Genomic DNA, 18732 nt, shown 5'->3' with positions numbered 1-18732 from the left:
TTTTTGCACACGCTGGTTGCCTGTCTTGAGTTTTACCCACCCAGCAGCATAGCAAGGGGCTGCTTGGTCCTGACTTGCCTATCTGCTTCTGCCATCTACATGACAAAGGCTCAGTACCAACAAGCAGCAGACGTCCTAACCATCTCACAACAACTCCTCTCCCGGGGCCCACCCTGGCTCCTCCCCCCTCAACCAGTATATATACAAGGTCGGGTCTCTTGGGACTTCTCTTTACTTGATACAGCAATTGTGCTGTGACGGTTCCACCTGAAGACGGACGCTTGTGTTGCCTCCGAAACGTCGTGATTTATTATTTTATTTTTATTATTACTTCTATTAATTTTATTTTAATTTTTTACCTACGTGACTTTACCGAAACAAACCTAAGAGTATGAAACCGCCAGATATCAAAGGCAAGGGCCGGGGTTTCCACATTCAGTCCCTCATCAGCAGCAGTCACGCTCACCTGAATCCAGGGTCGTCTCTGTCCGAGTTCGAACCGCACACGATCTCTAGATGTCGCCAGAGAGACATCCTGAAGTCATCAACAGTCCACTTCACGAGACTGCCTCGCGTTCCACTCAGTCGTGAACTGATGACGCAACAACATTCCAGTCGGATTGACAAACGAAAACGATGTTAACTACCTCGCCTGGTCTACAGGAGGTCGTGGGTGCGAACCCGACCCTGACGCCTGCTGCTGTATATTTGGAGTTTGCGTGTCTCTCTCTCATCATCATCACGGTGGCTAGGATATGTTAACTACCTCGCCTGGTCTACAGGAGGTCGTGGGTGCGAACCCGACCCTGACGCCTGCTGCTGTATATTTGGAGTTTGCGTGTCTCTCTCTCATCATCATCACGGTGGCTAGGATATGTTAACTACCTCGCCTGGTGTACAGGAGGTCGTGGGTGCGAACCCGACCCTGACGCCTGCTGCTGTATATTTGGAGTTTGCGTGTCTCTCTCTCATCATCATCACGGTGGCTAGGATATGTTAACTACCTCGCCTGGTCTACAGGAGGTCGTGGGTGCGAACCCGACCCTGACGCCTGCTGCTGTATATTTGGAGTTTGCGTGTCTCTCTCTCATCATCATCATCACGGTGGCTAGGAAATGTTAACTACCTCGCCTGGTGTACAGGGGGTCGTGGGTTCGATCTCGACCCTAACGCCTGCTGCTGTATATTTGGAGTTTGCGTGTCTCTCTCCCCGTGGTCGCGTGGATTTTTCTCCGGGTCCTCCGGTTTTTCTCTTCACATTTAGAATCAACGTCACGCGTTTCGAGTGTTTGGCTGCTGCTATGAATGTCCACGTGATAAGCCACTTCGTTGAGCTGTCATTTGTGGCCAGGTCGCATCTGAAAAAGAGCCACTTAGGGGCCGTCCATAAATGACGTCACGCACCTAGGGGGGGGTGGTCAGACATTTGTGACGATGTGTGACGAGGGGGGGGGGAGAAATGCGACGTCACATCAAAATGCGCAACTTTAAATAAATATAGACAACACGTTCTACTTAACTAAATATACTTTTTAATAAATGTTTGATTCTACAACTTCAGAGTGCAGCGCCACATTAAATACGCACTACAATGACAATAGTTTAAAGCGATTTGAAGCATGTTTTTTTGGGGGGGGGGGGCAGAGCTTTGTGACGTCATATTTGAGGGGGGGATTCAAATAAAAGTCTATGGGTATCGATGCGAGTTTATGGGTCTCTGTGCGAGTCTATGGGTCTCTGTGCCAGTCTATGGGTCTCTGTGCAAGTCTCTGGGTCTCTGTGTGAGTCTGTGGGTCTCTGTGCGTGTCTATGGGTCTCTGCGCGAGTCTATGGGTTTCTGTGCCAGTCTATGGGTCTCTGTGCAAGTCTCTGGGTCTCTGTGTGAGTCTGTGGGTCTCTGTGCGAGTCTACGGGTCTCTGCGCGAGTCTATGGGTATCTGTGCGAGTCTATGGGTCTCTGTGCGTGTCTGTGGGTCTCTATGAGAGTCGGTGGGTCTCTATGAGAGTCGGTGGGTCTCAATGAGAGTCTGTGGGTCTCTGTGAGAGTCTATGGGTCTCTGTGCGAGTCTCTGGGTCTCTGTGCGAGTCTCTGGGTCTCTGTGCCAGTCTATGGGTCTCTGTGCGAGTATATGGGTCTCTGAGAGTGTATGGGTGCATGTGCGAGTCTCTGGGTCTCTGTGCGAGTCTGTGGGTCTCTGTGCCAATCTATGGGTCTCTGTGCAAGTCTATGGGTCTCTGTGCGAGTCTATGGGTCTCGGTGCGAGTCTATGGGTCTCTGTGCGAGTCTATGGGTCTCTGTGCGAGTCTCTGGGTCTCTGTGCCAGTCTATGGGTCTCTGTGCGAGTCTATGGGTCTCTGTGCGAGTCTCTGGGTCTCTGTGCCAGTCTATGGGTCTCTGTGCGAGTATATGGGTCTCTGAGAGTGTATGGGTGCATGTGCGAGTCTCTGGGTCTCTGTGCGAGTCTGTGGGTCTCGGTGCCAATCTATGGGTCTCTGTGCAAGTCTATGGGTCTCTGTGCGAATATATGGGTCTCTGGGAGTGTATGAGTTTCTGTGCCAGTCTATCGGTCTCTGTGCGAGTCTATGGGTCTCTGTGCGAGTCTATGGGTCTCGGTGCGAGTCTATGGGTCTCTGTGCGAGTCTATGGGTCTCGGTGCGAGTCTATGGGTCTCGGTGCGAGTCTATGGGTTTATGTGCGTGTCTGTAGGCCTATGTGCGTGTCTGTGGGTCTCTGTGTTTGTGGGTTTCTGTGCGTGTCCGTGGGTCTCTGTGTGAGTCTGTGGGTCTTTGTGCGAGTCTGTGGGTCTGTCAGTCTATGTGTCTCTGTGCGTGTCTGTGGGTCTGTCAGTCTATGGGTCTATGGGTCTCTGCGCGTGTCTGTGGGTCTCTGTGTGAGTCTATGGGTCTCTGTGCGTGTCTGTGGGTCTCTGTGTGAGTCTATGGGTCTCTGTGCGTGTCTGTGGGTCTCTGTGTGAGTCTATGGGTCTCTGCGCGTGTCTGTGGGTCTCTGTGTGAGTCTATGGGTCTCTGTGCGTGTCTGTGGGTCTCTGTGTTTGTGGGTTTCTGTGCGTGTCCGTGGGTCTCTGTGTGAGTCTGTGGGTCTCTGTGCGAGTCTGTGGGTCCCTACGAGGATGTACGACAAAATCCGCTGAGTTGGCAACAGCCCTGGCCAAGCGAGCGCGCAGGTGCGGCCGGGCCACGCGAAATGCGCGACGTGGAGATGGGGGGCGGGGCGTGGGTTGCCACCTCCCCCCCTCCACCTCCTCCCCCTCCCCTCCACCTCCTTCCTCTACACCGTCCGGGGATCACACCGGAACCTCGTCGATTCGCCGCCTCATCCTCACCTCCTCTCCGCCGCCCGCTGCAGTCAAACCTCACCGACGGTGCAGTCCTCGGTTTTCGTCACCTGCCCGACACCTGGTCGACGTTCAACGCAGACACCTGGCTGAGGATCAACGCAGACACCTGGTCGTCTCTGCCGACGTCCATTCCATCTACCCTCCCTCTCTCCGCGACCCGCACCCGCTTCTCCGATTCCTCCCATCGGGATCCTCTACCGGACCCCGAGCGGACCCCGCGAACCGAGCCGAGGAGAAGCCCCTCTCCTCCTCCTCCCCTCCTCCTCTCCTCCCCCTCCTCCCCCTCCTCTCTCATCACCGCTTCATCCGCGACAAGAGTCCGGATACCGCCAGACGCCAAGATGGTGTGCGGAGGCTTCGTCTGCTCGAAGAACGCCCTCGGGGCGCTCAACACCCTCTTCATGGTGAGGCGGCGGGGGGTTCCCGGGGGGTCTGTTTAGGGGTCCTTTGGGTTTGTCTCTAGGGGTCTGTAGGGGTCTGTGGGCGTGGGGTGTCAGGGGTCTCACTGGGCTGTTTAGGAGTCTCTGAGTTTGACTCTAGTGGTCTCTGGGTGTGGGGTGTCAGGGCTCCCTGTGGGCTGTTTAGGGGTCTCTGGGTTTGTCTCTAGGGGTCTGTGGGCGTGGGGTGTCAGGGGTCCAATGTGGGCTTTTTAGGGGTTTCTGGGTTTGTCTCTTAGGGGTCTCTGGGTGTGGGGTGTAAGGAGTCCCTGTGGGCTGTTTAGGGGTCTCTGGGTTCTCTCTCTAGGGGTCTCTGTGGGTGTGGGGTGTCAGGGGTCCATGTGGGCTGTTTAGGGGTCTCTGGGTTTGTCTCCAGGGGTCTCTAGGGGTCTCTGGGTGTGGGGTCTCAGGGGTCTCTGTGGCCTGTTTAGGGGTCTGTCTGAGTGGGGTCTGAGTGTTTAGGGGGGTCTGTATGCGGTCTCTGGGGATGTTTAAAGAGGTTCTGCAGGGGTCTACAGGAGTGGGGTCTCTGTGAAGTGTGTTTGTTGAACTTCTTTCGCACCGTACGTAGCCAACCGCGCAAACAAACTAACACAACAACAACAAGCAGTTCTAAAGAAAATTACTTTTCAAGGTAGTCTCTAGAAAAAGGGGTCTCTCTGAGTGTAGGATTTGGGTTTTTTTATATAAGGGAGGACATATCTGTGATCTGGGATCGGTGTCTCTATGAGAAGCGGGGACTCATAGGGGAGGGGGGGGGGTCTCTTATGAGGGTCTCGGTATCATCGGGGTCCTAAGGGGACTCGGGGGGGGGGGGTCGTGAGGGATGCGGTGGCGTGTTCATGGTGGAGACCCCTCCGATGTGGGCCAGGTGAGAGAGAGAATCGCCTCGATTTTAAATCGGTTGTTTGTCCGTTCCGTACGCGTCTCGTGCGGTATCGATACGGCGCGGCGAGGCGAGAACGTTCGATTCCGTTACAAAAAACGCGAACTTTTGACGAGTCAATTAAACGCGGGGTTTCACCTCAGCGCGGAGACACAGCGGTCGACGTCGCCACAGACACGGTGGGGGGGGGGCGGGGGGGGGGCGAGAGACTCACAGAGGGGGGCTCGAGCCACAGGTTGACGTCAAACTTTGACATCAAACTGTGGATCGAGCCTGACTGGTCTCGGGGGTGGGGGGTGGGGGGTTCTGTGAGCTGAGACGACGACTCCTGGAAATCCCCTTCGCGTTTGTGCTGTTCACCTGGCGGCGGCCCTCCCCATCACCCCCCCCCCATCACTCACCCCCTCACCACAACCCCCAACGACCCACCCCCCTCACCACCACCCCCATCACCCCCCCCATCACCCCCCACCCCATCACCACCCCCCATGACCCACCCCCCCATCACCCCCTCTAATCACCACCCTCCATCACCCACCCCATCACCATCACCCCCCCTAATCAACAGCCACTCCCATCACCACCCCCCCATCGCCACCCCCCATCACCCACCCCCGATGTTTACACGCAGCACCAGGTACGGATTTGAGGCGGAGTCGACCTAGGGGAGACCCAGGAACTCGGGTCGCGCTCACCGCTACATCACCGCTCCCCCTCTCCCCGCATCGCCTGCCATTCCCTCCGCCTCTTCTTCCCGCCCGCACCTCCATCCTCACCTCATGGCTCCCCTCACCCCTCACCTCTTCCCCTCTTCTCAGCATCACCTCCTCCTCACACCCACTCCCCACCTACCCTCATCCACTTGCCTTCTCTCGCCTCCCTCCTCAACTCCCCCCCCCCCTCATCACTTCTCACCCCTCACCTCTTAACGCCTCGCCACCTTCCCCTCAACGCCATCTGCCTGCCCTCGTCAACTTCTCTCTTGGTCCCCGCTCGCCCTCGCCTCATTTCCCCTGCTGCCCCCTCCTCCTGCTGCCCCCTCTCCCCCTCCTCCTGCCCTCTCGCCTCCTGCTGCCCCCTCGCCTCCTGCTGCCCCCTCCTGCCCCTTTGCCCCCTCCTCCTGCGGCCCCCTCGCCTCCTCCTGCTGCCCTCTCGCCTCGACATCTCTCGCCCTCGCCACCTTTGCCGCCACCTTTCGTTCGTTCTCCCCTCTGCCGTGCCCCCATCTCCTCCATCCCTCCTTCCCTCGCCGATAGCTCAACGAAGTGTGGATTATTATTGTCGCGTGGACGTTTTGCAGCAGACAAATACTGGAAACGCGCGGTGTTGATTTTGTACGCCGAGGGGAAAAACCAACCGTGAGAGAGACACACCGCAAACTCCAAATACACAGCAGACGTCAGGGTTGGGATCTAACCCACGACCTCCCGCAGACCAGGCGAGGTAGTTAACATCTCCTAGCCACCGTGATGATGAGAGAGGTCGAGAAACGCAAACTCCACATATACAGCAGCAGCAGGCGTCAGGGTCGGGATTGAACCCACGACCTCCTTGCACACCAGGCGAGGTAGTTAACATCTCCAAGCCACCGTGATGATGATGAGAGAGAGACGAAAACTCCAAATATAGAGCAGCAGGCGTCAGGGTCTAGATTGAACCCACGACCTCCTGTAGACCAGGTGAGGTAGTTAACATCTCCTAGCCACCGTTGACACAAGCCGCATTCATCCGAAATGTAGCCGTGAATTATTTTAAACCAAGGAGGCCAGGAAATTTGTAGGCGGGTTTCAGTGGCCTGTGGTGAAACCGGTTCCTCAAGTGTTGGAGTGAGTTTTTGGGCTCAGCCCGGTCACCAATGGCTGCACCACAACCCCCACCCCTCCCCCCATCGCACTGTGCTTCTCTGCACCTCATTTGGTTGTGGCTGTCATGCGACGGCACATTGCTCTCGGGCGGAGGGGCGGGGCGGGAAGGCACTGCCCCCTCCCGTGTGTGGACCAGAGTTGAACTTGAAGCCGAAGGGGTTCTCAGAGGGAGCTCTGTGATATCCGCTTCAGTGGGCCGTTCTGTGTGGACCAGAGTTGTCACTTGAAGCCGAAGGGGATCTCGGAGGTAGATCTGTGATCACCGCTTCAGTGGGCCGTTCTGTGTGGACCAGAGTGTCACTTGAAGAGGGGGATCTCGGAGGTAGATCTGTGATCACCACTTCAGTGGGCCGTTCTGTGTGGACCAGAGTGTCACTTGAAGAGGGGGATCTCGGAGGTAGATCTGTGATATCCGCTTCCGTGGGCCGATCTCTAACGCGAAGGGGATCACACTGCTCACTGCGAGAGCTCCAAATGGATTTTACGTCTCGTGACCACGCGGCACCAATAGCAGCACAATCCAGACGCAGTTGGCTGAAAGAGATTTTAGAATCTATATTTAAAGATTAGTTCAATTTTGCATGAGATGCAATTGTCTGTGCCACCTGGCATTTACCTGTGTGGTAAGGAGGCTAGCGAATCTGCATTGCTTGCCTACAGCCACACCTCCGATTAGCAAGGTTGGCTACGTACGGTGCGAAAGAAGTTCAACACACACACGTACGTCGTGGGCTCTCGGGCGTGACGGTAAACCGACCACTGTAAGTGACCACAGTGGGCGATGATTGTTCAAGGGTGGATTTGCAATCGGAAGAAGCATTTCTGTTTGATGTCCTCTGACCTCTTAACCCTGTGGCCACGTCATCCTCCTTCATCGGCGTCCCGTCCTCCACCTCGCCCTCGTCACCCTCCTCCCTCTCCTCTTGCATCTCTCCTCCCTTCTGCTCCTCAATCCACTTCGACATCGTCTCCCTCAAACTTCTCCCACCTCCGTGTCAACCTCCCTCCCCTCACCCCTCTCCCTTCTCACCCGCGACACGCTCCCCTCACATCGTCACTTCATCGCCTGTCTCCCATCGCCTCCCTCTCTCCCCTCCCTCCCACCTCAATTTATCACTCGGCCTTAAGATTTGCATTGAACTGCCCATATAGGACTCACCACTGAGATCTCTACATTGGGTCAAACTTAACATCTCTTAATGTTCGACGGCTTGTGCACCAGATCTTATTTATTCACGATGTAGTTACAAAAAAATCCGCAGACTACCTGCTGGATCTCCTCTCTGTTTCGAAGAACAAATGTGACCTAAGGTCTTCGCTCAATTACCAGCTTCACATTCCGTATTGCCGTACAAATACTGGAGGAAGGGCCTTTGCTATTAATGACCCCAGGGTCTGTAATGCTATCGCCAATAAACTGCAACTTGGATCACTACCTGTGAGATCTTCACTCAAAACTGCTCTAGAGGAGTTGTACATCCCTAGCTGCCACTGCTATTCATTGGCCTAAAATCAAATGTTTTCGCTCCAGATGACCGCGGCAAAGTATGATCTGTGTTTTGATTTAGTGCGCTGATCTTAAAGGTGCATTGACAAATGTTGATACTCCGACTGATGCTCCTGCTGCTGTTGTGGAGTGACTCGTGCAGCCAGCTGTGGCCAAAGGGGTTGGTGGTACATGTTGTTTATGTCGTTTTTTGTGAAAATTCGGTCACAGTTCCTATGATCACTGTTACATTGCTTATGCCTTTATTTTGGTGATTTCAAAAGTTTTTTTGATTTGGCCATGTTTTGTTTGTTGTAGTATGGAGTTAGACGGATGGCTTTAATCTAAATTGTCTTGTGGTTGTTGTTGTTTGACTTGCATCCAACTGGGATTTTTGCACACAGCGTTGGTGTACGGTGCTTTTCTGGAAGACTTTGCAGTTTTTTCTGCATTTTTCTGTTTGCGCATAGTCACTTTAAGATGTTTTCTTGTTCATGTTTTTTTGTTTTCTTGCAGTTGCACCCGATTCAAGAGCCGAATGGCTCACAGGGCTATACCAAATAAACTGAAACCTCCCTACCTCAACCCCAACCTCTCTCACCTCTCCCTTCTCCCCCCCCCCGACCCCCCCCTCCACCGTGCAGCTCGTGGGGCTGCTGCTGATCGGGGTCGCGGCCTACGGCGCAGGCTTCGGCATCATCTCCAGCATCTCGGTGGTGGGCGGCGTCATCTCCGTTGGCTTCTTCCTCTTCCTCGTCTCCATCGTCGGCCTCGTCGGTGCCGTCAAGCACCACCAGGTGCTGCTCTTCTTCGTATCCTCACCGGCCTGGCGCGGCGGGGCCACCGAGGCAGGGCGGCACCACGGGACGTCGCTGAGTCTCGAGGGCTGTTACCATCGAGACTTGTCGCAACTCTTGGCCGTTATTCTCGGGGGTCATCGTTACCCCCAGGGATTGTCGTTACCCTCAGGGGTCGCCGTTACCCTCGGGGGTCGCCGTTATTCTCGGGGGTCGCTGTTACCCCCGGGCGTTGTTGTTACCCTCGGGGGTCGCTGTTACCCCCGGGCGTTGTTGTTACCCTCGGGGGTCGCTGTTACCCCCCCGAGACTCGGGTTTCTCACAACGTTGAGCGACTCACGGCCGTGAAGTGGAAGGTACGGGGCGGCCGGAGGGAGTGGGAAGGAGTGGGAGGGAGTGGGGGGTTGCCACGCCGGCTCTGCCCGTGCAGGTGGCTCCGCGTTCCCCACCTACCCTGCGGCAGTCGGAGGCGGAGCGGGGGGGGGGGGAGTTGATCTTCTCGATGATTTTCAAACCGGCCGCATCTCATTCCGAGCCTGCCGCTTGTGCGCGGCCAGGTGGCGACAGCCATCGGGGCGGAGAGGCGGCGTCGTGAACCGTGATTGGCGGGGGGGGGGGGGGTTGTGTCAGGTGGTCGTGAAACGGCGTCGCGATGAATCGTCGCCAAAACTGGACGCCGATTTCTTCCGCGCTGCTCACGATTTCAGCGTGTTTTTTATTATTTCAGTCGTCGTCGCTGTGTGGAGTGGCGGTGCAGCGGTTTACGTGCTAACAAGCGCACCTCCCCCATCCCCCCTCGACGTTCTCGTGTTCAATTTCCACACTCACGGCCAACATTGGTTCATGAATATCTGAACCGGTCTCGGGGCCTCCCCACCCCCGTCCCCCTCTCCCCCTAGGTCGACTCAGCATTAGATGTATTACTTGGTGCGGTTTGTAAGCATCCATACTGGGAAGACGAAAATGGCTGGGCGTGGTGCTGGCCACCCCACCCCCCTCGTGTGCTGTGCCGGCCTTCATACTCACTGCGACACTTGCCCCTCCAGCCTGCGTAGGCTACACAGGGGATCTTTGTTTTTTGTGGCGGTAGCGCTAGTGGTGGTCATAGTAGGGATACTGCTGGTGGTAGTAGGGGGTATCGGTAGTGGTTGTAGGGGATGTTTGTGGTTTTGGTGGTGGGGGTATCGGTGGTTGTTGTAGTGGTTGTAGGGGTTGTATTAGTACTGGTGGTGGTGGTTGTAGGGGTTGTGTTGGTACTGCTGGTGGTGGTTATTGTGGTGGTTGTAGGGGTTGTGTTAGTGCTGGTGGTGGTGGTTGTAGGGGTTGTGTTAGTACTCCTGGTGGATGTGGTGGTGGTTGTAGGGGTTGTATTAGTACTGGTGGTGGTTATTGTGGTGGTTGTAGGGGTTGTGTTGGTACTGCTGCTGGTGGTGGAGCACAGGTGCTTATGCGAGTCCTTTCTGAAGTGCGTCGGCGATTGTGGTTTTCCTTCCATGTATGTATCCCTCCCTGTGTCGATGACATTCACTCAACAAGCGTGCTGGAGTGGCGCTGCCCGCCCCGTCACCGCTGGGTCCCCCCGCTCTGCAGGGTGCATGCTGGGTAACGCCACCACGGGGGGGGGGGGGGTGGCGGTGGGGGGTCAGTAGAGTCGCTCACAAAAGCGCGCGGGGGGGGGGGAAGAGGGGCTGGCGCGGTTGTGAGCTGCATTGGATTTTTCACTGCCCGGCATCCTGTCCTGTCTCGGATTGACATCCTGCCTCTGCTTCCTGTCTCCAGCGACGGGGGGCGGTTGTGGTTCCACAGCAGCCCTGAGTGGTGGTTGTTGCAGTGGTGGTTGTTGCAGTGGTGGTTGTTGCGGTGGTTGTTGCGGTGGTACTGGTACGCCGGTACCACCGCGTCACGCGATCTAACCCAAAAAAAACTCTTATGGTTACATATAATTTGTCTCTAATACCAAGTTGCACGTGCTAATCGGAGGCGCGGTGTATGTAAGTTGAACTTCTTTTGTATTGTACATAGCCGACCGCGGGGGAAGGAAGACAAACTAAACACGAAAAGCAGTTTTAAAGAAAATATGTTTCATAACCTCTGACCCTTGTCTGGACCCAATCGCCACACAGCTAAGCCAACTGTATCAGAATATTTATTTCTGACTGGAGGAATCCGATGAGCTATGAAGCTAATTTTTCACAGATGTCCAGTAGGTGGGGGGGATTAGAAAGTTACAACAACAAACAACACAAAAACACCATGGGAGTGCAAAGTAGAGGTTAGCGGGTCGCTTGATAAAATCCACCGTCAATCGGTACAGCTGTGAGAGCCTAAAACAGTAGTGGGCAAGGGGGGGGGGGTGGGTTCATTGGTTCTGGATGTAAATGTACGTGGAAATGTATATATTTTTAAATCCTTTATATTAAGTTCACTTGCTTGCTTGCGCGCTTACGACCGTGCACATCTTTCAGTCGTTTTTTAACCCACTTCCCGTGATCCAATCGAGCTGACATTTTGCACACAGACTCGTTGTGCGTGACAATTTGTTTTCCTGAAATTTTTTTCCCAAAATTTTCCACTTTTTAGGAAAAGAATTTTCATATTTTATTTAAAATACCAATGTGATAAAAATGAAACTCTTACTCAAGAAAAACATAAATGAATAATAAAATAAAACCGATGCCACGCATATAAAGGATTTATAGTGAAAAATTTTGTTTTTACGGGTTAATTTTTTAAGTTACTAAACAAAAAGTTGCTTAGTTTCGCGACCAATATCCATAATACAGGTTTTTTTTGGGTTATATTGTGCAACTATAAATGTGTGTCATGAAACCTGCCACCACTCGGCAGCCAATTAGTAAGGTTTTTCGCGTAAACAGAGCGTGCCAATTCCTTACTGCGTAAATCCACAACATTTACAATCTACTCAATCTACTCAGATTGTAAATGTTGTCGATTTGCTCTCCAACACCGGCGTACTGTACTAGTGGCGGGTTTAACGACACATTTATATTCCACGCGATCTAACCCAAAAAACCTCTAATTATAAGAAGTTGCTTATTAACCCTTTCCTGTTCCAATGATGTACACGTACATCATCGGTTTTTCTTCCGATTCCGGACGTTTACGTCGGCAGAACGGTAATCGATTCGCGAGTGAAAGGCCCACGCGGGAGGGCGCGTGGCACCAGTTTGGCTGTCGGCTATCGTAGCCTGTCGGCGGTCGTGCTGCTGTAGTTCTCCGCGGTGAGCACTGTACAGCATCCTTCAGAAAACAGCGGCGCCGCTTCGCCTCTCGAAGCAAAATGGACGCTGGGCCGCCCGCGTTTTTCCCGAGATTCGGCGGTGAACGGGGGACATCCGCACCCTCCAACTTGCGGACTTCTCGGAACGTGAAAGGGTGAAACGTTGGACAGATGTCGAGGACGAGTGTGGTGCTGACGGCTAAAGGGGCGAGTGAGGGCGCGGCCGTGGGTCACGTGTGTGGCTCCTTCCCGCGCAGTCCCCTTTGTCCTTGACGCAGCGCGTGCAGTACATGGTGATCCTGGTGCCCATGTTCATCGTGCAGCTCGGCGTGTCCTGCACCTGCCTCGCCCTCAACGAGAACCAGCAGGTGAGACGACGGGAACCAGCTGGTGGTGAGACGGCGGGAACCAGCTGGTGGTGAGACGGCGGGAACCGCGCAAGTGCCAGCGAACCACGGCCGGGGTTCGGTGAGGGTAGCGGCGGGGGGGGGGGTCCTACGGGAGGTCAGGTCGAGGCCTTCGTTTCCACTGTAAGGATTTCCCTTGCGTGTGAGCACGTGTTCCCGTGCTGCCCCCAGCTGACATGCAGCGTGACCCCCCCCCTCCCTTACCGCTTGTTTTCCAGTGGCAGATCCTAGCCGGGTCAGCGCACGGGTGTCCCTCACGGTCCTCGGTGGGATTATGATAATTTATTTTCCCCACCGGCTATTTTGCCGAGCCGAGCCAGAAGCAGAGCATGGCGATGCTGCTGGCCTCACGAGACAACATCTGTCCGAGTCTGGCTCGGGGGGGGGGGCAAGCAGGGCCATGTGGGGGCGGGGGTGGAGTATTATTAGCGAGAGATGGCAGTGGAATTCGGGAGGTTTTCATCCAGCAGTGGATTTAACCATGGCTGATGGTAATGTGATGCCACACAGCAATTGCCTCAGCGGTCTGTTAAGGCTACACGGGGGGGGGGGGGGGGGGGGATCTTTGTCTTTGTCCTGGGTGTTTGTGTACCCTTGTGTGTGTGCTGGGGAGCGGTCGTGTAGTGGTTGGCGCTATGTTGCGCTATGAACATGGTGACATGGGTTCGATTCCCGCTCACGGCCCAACACCAGTGACGATTTTCTGAACCGGTCCTGGGCCTCCCCTAGGTCGACTCGGCCTCAAATGAGTACCTGGTGCGATGTGTAAACATCACCACTGGGGAGACAAAGGCGGTCGGGCGTGGTGCTGGCCACCCACTCCCTCGTGTACCATTGCTGCCTTCATAGGTGCTTGCTAACAGCACTTGCCCCAACAGTCTGCTAAGGCTATATCGGGGATCTTTGTCTTTATGCTGGGGAGCGGTGGTGTAGTGGATAGCGCGCTGTGCTACAAACCTGGCGACCCTGGTTCGATTCCCGCTTACGGTTATTTGAACCAGTCCTGGGCCTCCCCTAGGTCGACTCAGCCTCAAACGAGTACCTGGTGCGGTGTGTAAACAGCGCCACTGGGGAGACAAAAACGGTCGGGCGTGGTGCTGGCCACCCACCCCCTCGTGTGCCGTTGCAACCTTCGTAGGTGCTCGCTTGACAGCACTTGCCCCAACAGTCTATTAAAAGGCTACGTGGGGGATCTTTGTCTTTGTGTTCCGGTAGGACACCCTGTTGGAGTTGAGCTGGGCCAACGCCAACAACAAGACCCGCGAAGACGTTCAGAAGTACCTGCAGTGTTGTGGCTTCACCAACACCACGGAAGATCCGCTCTGCGCCGAGGTTTGCCGACCACAACACTCCCCCGCCACAACGACAGCCCCACGGCCACCAACGCTGAGCTAACTGAGCGAGTTTATGGGCTCAAAGTCTGCTCAAGGGGAACCGGATCTATTTGTAAATATCGCACCAAATATCGGCTTGAATCCTCGGGAGACGCCCGCGAACTCGCACATTCCCATCGGTGAGCTCCTCTGGCAGGCGGGGACTCGTCACGTGGTCCGCATGCCCTGCCACCGCATGCCCATGCAGCGTCTGTTTGGCCAAAATAGAGGGGGCACGGCACGGTCTGGAGAAGAGATGGGCTGACGGTGGAGCCCAGTGGACTTGCCGATGACTGGTACCGGCGGTGCTATTGGGGCAGTTAAGAGGCAGTCGTCCCCTACATCAACAGTGGAGGATGGAGGAGTGATGCTCACAACAACGAGCAGACCGCTGGGCGGATAACATGCAGAACGGTGACAGTGGGGAGCACAAGTGGCACATCTGGCAGTCGTCCTGTCCTGTGACCTCCTGTGAGCCTTCCACACCTGAGAGTGCACCTTGCCTGGTACAGGCGCCGTGGTAACCTGTGTCTGTGTACCGTGTGTCGTGCAGGCTCACCCCAATTACACGCCTTGCAGCTTGGTCTTTGGCAAGTCCCTAGACGGACTCCTACGCGCAGTCGGGGGCATTGGACTCTTCTTTGCCTTCAGCCTGGTGCGTCCCCATCTTTGTCTCTCCCACCCCTTCTCGTCCATCTTTGTCCCTCACTCTCCCTGAGTCTCCCACTCCACAAATCACCCACGTCACCCCTCCGCGTGTCTCCCACTCTCCGTGTCTCCCACCGTTCCGTTCCCCGTGTGTCCCACATCCCCCACTCCACAAATCTCCCACATCACCCCTCCCCGTGTCTTCCACTGTACCACTCCCCGTGTCTCTCCACGTGTCTCCCACTCCCCACATCTCCCACTCCGCAAATCTCTCACGTCACCACTCCCCATGTCTCTCCATGTGTCTTCCACTCCCCACGTCTCCCACATCTCCCACTCCCCAAATCTCCCACGTCTCCCACGTCTCCCACTCCCCGTGTCTGACCCTCTCGCCCTCCCCGTTGCGGTCTCCCCCCCCCCCCCCCCCCGTGTGTTGTCCGCCAGTTGCTGGGACTGTGGCTGACCCACCGCTACCGCAACCAGAAGGATCCGCGGGGTCACTCCGGGGCATTCCTGTAACCTTCTCCTCCTCCACCTCCTCCACCTCCCTCCCCTCCTCCACCACCTCACCGCCACCCTCACCGCCTACCCGCAGCCGTTTATCTCCGGGTGGGCAGGGGGGGAGGGGGGGAGGGGGGTCGGTCACATGACGACGATTAAGTCGGTATCGGTTTTCTAAAACGAAACCCCGTTAATGCCACGAAGGCCGTTGCTCGGGCCCGTGTCCAAGCCCTGCGGCCTCGTTGCTGAGGACGCGCAGCCTGCGTAGTTGACCCCGTTGGGAGTAACGCAAAGAACCCATTGAATCTTGGCCTGGGGGCTCACGGAGAAGGCCGCACGCAGCGCTGCCCTGTGGGTAATATTTGTACTGCCTGTGCACGGAACTACACCGGGAATGTCGGGCGTGCGACGTCTTTTTGCGCGCGTTTGCGGAGACGCGGTTTTACGTCAAGTCTGCGGTGGGGGGCGCTGTGCACGCGAGGCTCCCCCCCGCGTTGCTTTGCGTCGTTAACGCTGTGGAGCTTTGGCGAGCGACCGCTTTTTCAGTTTTTTTTTTCTCTGCACCTTTGTGGGGGTCCTCCAAAAAGCCCCCCCCTCCCCCCCCTACTACTCTCTTGTGCGCGGGACCCGGTATATATTTTTGGGGGAAATTGGCACGGGTTTGAGTTTGCGTTGTAATTTCCGCCTGCTTATGTTGCTCTGTAGATTCACAGTGTGGGCGGGCGGGCGGGCGGGGATGAGTTTTTGGATTAAACGCTTTCAGATTTTTTAGGACAATTTCTGAGCTTTGTTTTCACATTTTTCCCGATCGTCTTCACTGCGCGATGCGAGCGGCTGCTCGATGCCCGACGCGAGCGTCGCCACCGTCGTCGTCACCGTCGCCGCCGGTTACTGCGGGACACCAGGGAGAGGATCCACGCGACGTCACAGCGTGACGGCATTTGGCAGTGACCTCACGTTTCCGATTTAAATGCGGATCCCATTTTTATTTTAACAAATTATACGGTGATGCTGCCGCCACCGCCGCTGCGTTGGCAGTAGTTCGCACCAGCCCAAATAAATGACAGAAGACTCAATACATTCATAAGTAACGCTGTGTGGTCATAAATTAATCTAAAATCATTTACGTGCCATAAAGAAACGGGCCATTGCCTGTAGCGTCGCCAATTATTAACTTTTTTTTTTCTTTCTTTTAAGGCCCCACGCAGTCTTACTGACGAACGTGTCGACACTTCTACTGAATCGTCCGGTGAATGTAGCGCTCCTGTCGTTCGACGTTCCGTGTCTGCGCTCGCACAAATATGCTCGGCGGGAGTTGTGTGGGGGCGGTGATTGGCGTGAATCGGAGTTGACGAGAGCCGGGCTCCGTAGGAGGATGCAGGAGGTATCGTGGCCGGGAGGTGACCTGTGGGAGTTGTGGAAGGTGGTGGAGGCATCGTGGGTGGGAGACGATGTGTGGGAGTTTGAATGTCGTGCTTCTGTTTGCAAGGGGAGCAAAATCATTGAATAAACGTGGTCACGTGGAGACGGGGGTCACACACTGGTCGATGTCTCTCACCAGTACACGCGGTGCCAAACTGCCGTCTCACATCAAGAGCCGAAGAAGCGATAAGCATTTCTCACCGCCTGGCCGAGGTGGCAAGGCATGAGTAGCAACCACAGCCCACAGTGAGTGTCAGTGGACGTGGTGTGCCCCGGGGTGCGGTGGTGTAGCGTTTAGCACGCCACGCTACGAACCCGTCAAACCCGAGTTTGATTCCCGCTCACGGCCACCAACACCAGTGAGGATTATCTGAACCGGTCCTGGGCCTCCCCTTGGCGGACTTAGCCTCAAATGAGTACCTGGTGTGGTATCTCAACATCGCCACTCGGGAGACAAAGGCGGCCGGGCGTGGTGCTGGCCACCCACCCCCTCGTGCGCTGTGCCGGCCTTCATTGGTGCTGCTCGCAAACAGCACTTGCCCCAACAGTCTGTTAAGGCTACACGGGGGGATCTTTGTCTTTGGTGTGCTGGGTGGGAACACAACCAGGTAAATGGCCCGACAGAAATATATGTCCCACGGGCGTCGTGTCGACACGAGAGGGGCACATCTGGAGATGTTGCAGTGAGCAGCGCGAAACCTTCGCGTTCGTGAAACAGCCCGCAGAAGCGGATGTCGCATAGCTTCCTCCGATATCCCTTCTGCAAGTGATCTCTGGTCCAAATTCGCACCTCTGATTTAGCACGGGCGGCTATGTATGGTGGGAAAGAAGTTCTACGTACAAATTGCAGGAGCAATTTCCCACCCGCTCTAAGGTTTTTCATTCATGTTCATCGCATGACTCTCGAACCGACATCTTTAATTCTGTAATTTTTTCTCCCACAAATATGTACAGAAGCAAATGTTGTGAGATGGGGGGGGGGGGGGTGGTGTTTTTGTGCAGTGGTGACCGGGCTGAGACCACCAACTCACTCCACTTGAGTAGACCGGTTTACTCGGAACGTGGTCTCTTTAAGTCTACGGGTGTCTGTGCGAGTCACCGGTGACCTGGCTGAGACCATCAACGCATTACACTTGAGAAATTATGTTTAATCACCGTGGTTGGGCGGCTGAAACCCGCATTGGACCCAGGTTCTTGACGGGAGCCCGGCATAAGCGTCTCGCTAACCTCATGAGCCACCTGGCCACAGTCGCCCTGCCACCGATGATGCCATACTCGTGCTGACCAGCAGGGAGCAGGGGAGCACTCGCCACGTGGAGCACGTGACCTCTACCTGGCGGCCCCCCCCCCACTCTGAACCCCCTCCCCTCTCCCCGTCACCGCCCGCTGTGAAAACAGACTCTGCTCCGTGCAGTAGCAGCAGCGTGGAGGCCCTGACGCAGCATCTCTCTCTCCTCGTCTCTACTGACCCTTGGCTTCCGTTTCTCCCACCACCATCTCCCCCCTTACTTCCCATTCTCTTCTCTCTTCCCTCTCCTCTGCCTTCCACTTTCTCCCGTAGAGCAATCGCCTCGACTCTACTCCTCGTAATGTAACAGGGAGGGGGTCGTGGGTTCGATCCCGACCCTGACGGCGCCTGCTGCTGTATATTTGGAGTTTGCGGTGTCTCTCTCCCCGTGGTCGCGTGGATTTTTCTCCGGCTCCAACGTTTTGTTTCCTCCCTCTTTCACATTTAGAACCAACATCTCGCGTTTCGGTTGTATTTTGGCTGCTTTAGATTTCCACGTGACGAGAAAGCCACTTTTGTTGAGCTATCATTTTGGGGGGGGGGGGGTAAAAAGTCGTCCAAAATCGCGTTATGTAATTTATGGACGGCCCGTGTATGGCTCAGTGGGCCTTACCTGGTCAAATAATAATAAAGTTTTCACTTTTTCGATTTAAAGCTTTCGTGACTGCAGGGATTCATCTTCTTGGTTCTTTCGGTACAGTCACGTATAAGGGAAGTAATAAAATAATAAAAATAAAACATAATAAAAGAATTCTCACGACGTTTCGGTCACAACGCAAGCAGCCATCCTCAGGTGAAGAACAGGTCCTGTTCTTCACCTGAGGACGGCATTGGAGTTCACGGAAAGAACCTGAAAGAGGGAGACACGGACGAGCGGGTTAGAGAGGGCACGTGGGTCGTGGAGTCAAAGGTTCAAAGGTGTCGGCTTGGCTAGCGGGGTCAGCGGACGATGTGGCCCAGACACGGGGATCGGCCCAGAGCTGCAGCCAAGAGGCGAGGCAACGCGGCCCAAAGGGGGTCAG

The 18732-nt window shown here is 55.4% G+C and overlaps 1 protein-coding gene across 1 annotated transcript; it reads left to right on the top strand.

The window, feature by feature from the left end:
- The first annotated feature begins 3535 nt into the window (after window positions 1-3535).
- Window positions 3536-15705, top strand: LOC144951355 (tetraspanin-31-like). Its single transcript, XM_078881572.1, has 6 exons — window positions 3536-3763; window positions 8678-8845; window positions 12359-12439; window positions 13694-13810; window positions 14405-14506; window positions 14944-15705. Exons 1-6 carry the CDS (start codon window positions 3701-3703, stop codon window positions 15016-15018), a joined length of 606 nt encoding a protein of 201 aa, XP_078737698.1. The 5' UTR covers window positions 3536-3700; the 3' UTR covers window positions 15019-15705.
- Window positions 15706-18732: the final 3027 nt, after the last annotated feature.

The sequence above is a fragment of the Lampetra fluviatilis genome, chromosome 62, assembly GCF_964198595.1.
Source record: "Lampetra fluviatilis chromosome 62, kcLamFluv1.1, whole genome shotgun sequence".
In the NCBI taxonomy this organism is placed as follows: domain Eukaryota; kingdom Metazoa; phylum Chordata; class Hyperoartia; order Petromyzontiformes; family Petromyzontidae; genus Lampetra; species Lampetra fluviatilis.
Note: the sequence above shows the minus strand (reverse complement) of the source record. Positions and strands in the feature narration are given on the sequence as shown.

Excerpts from the sequence above, each read along its gene's own strand:
- LOC144951355 (XM_078881572.1), top strand. The coding sequence starts at position 3,701 with ATGGTGTGCGGAGGCTTCGTCTGCTCGAAGAACGCCCTCGGGGCGCTC. Across the intron at positions 12,440-13,693 it reads CCCTCAACGAGAACCAGCAG|GACACCCTGTTGGAGTTGAG; the intron begins GTGAGACGACGG and ends GTGTTCCGGTAG. Across the intron at positions 13,811-14,404 it reads AAGATCCGCTCTGCGCCGAG|GCTCACCCCAATTACACGCC; the intron begins GTTTGCCGACCA and ends TGTGTCGTGCAG.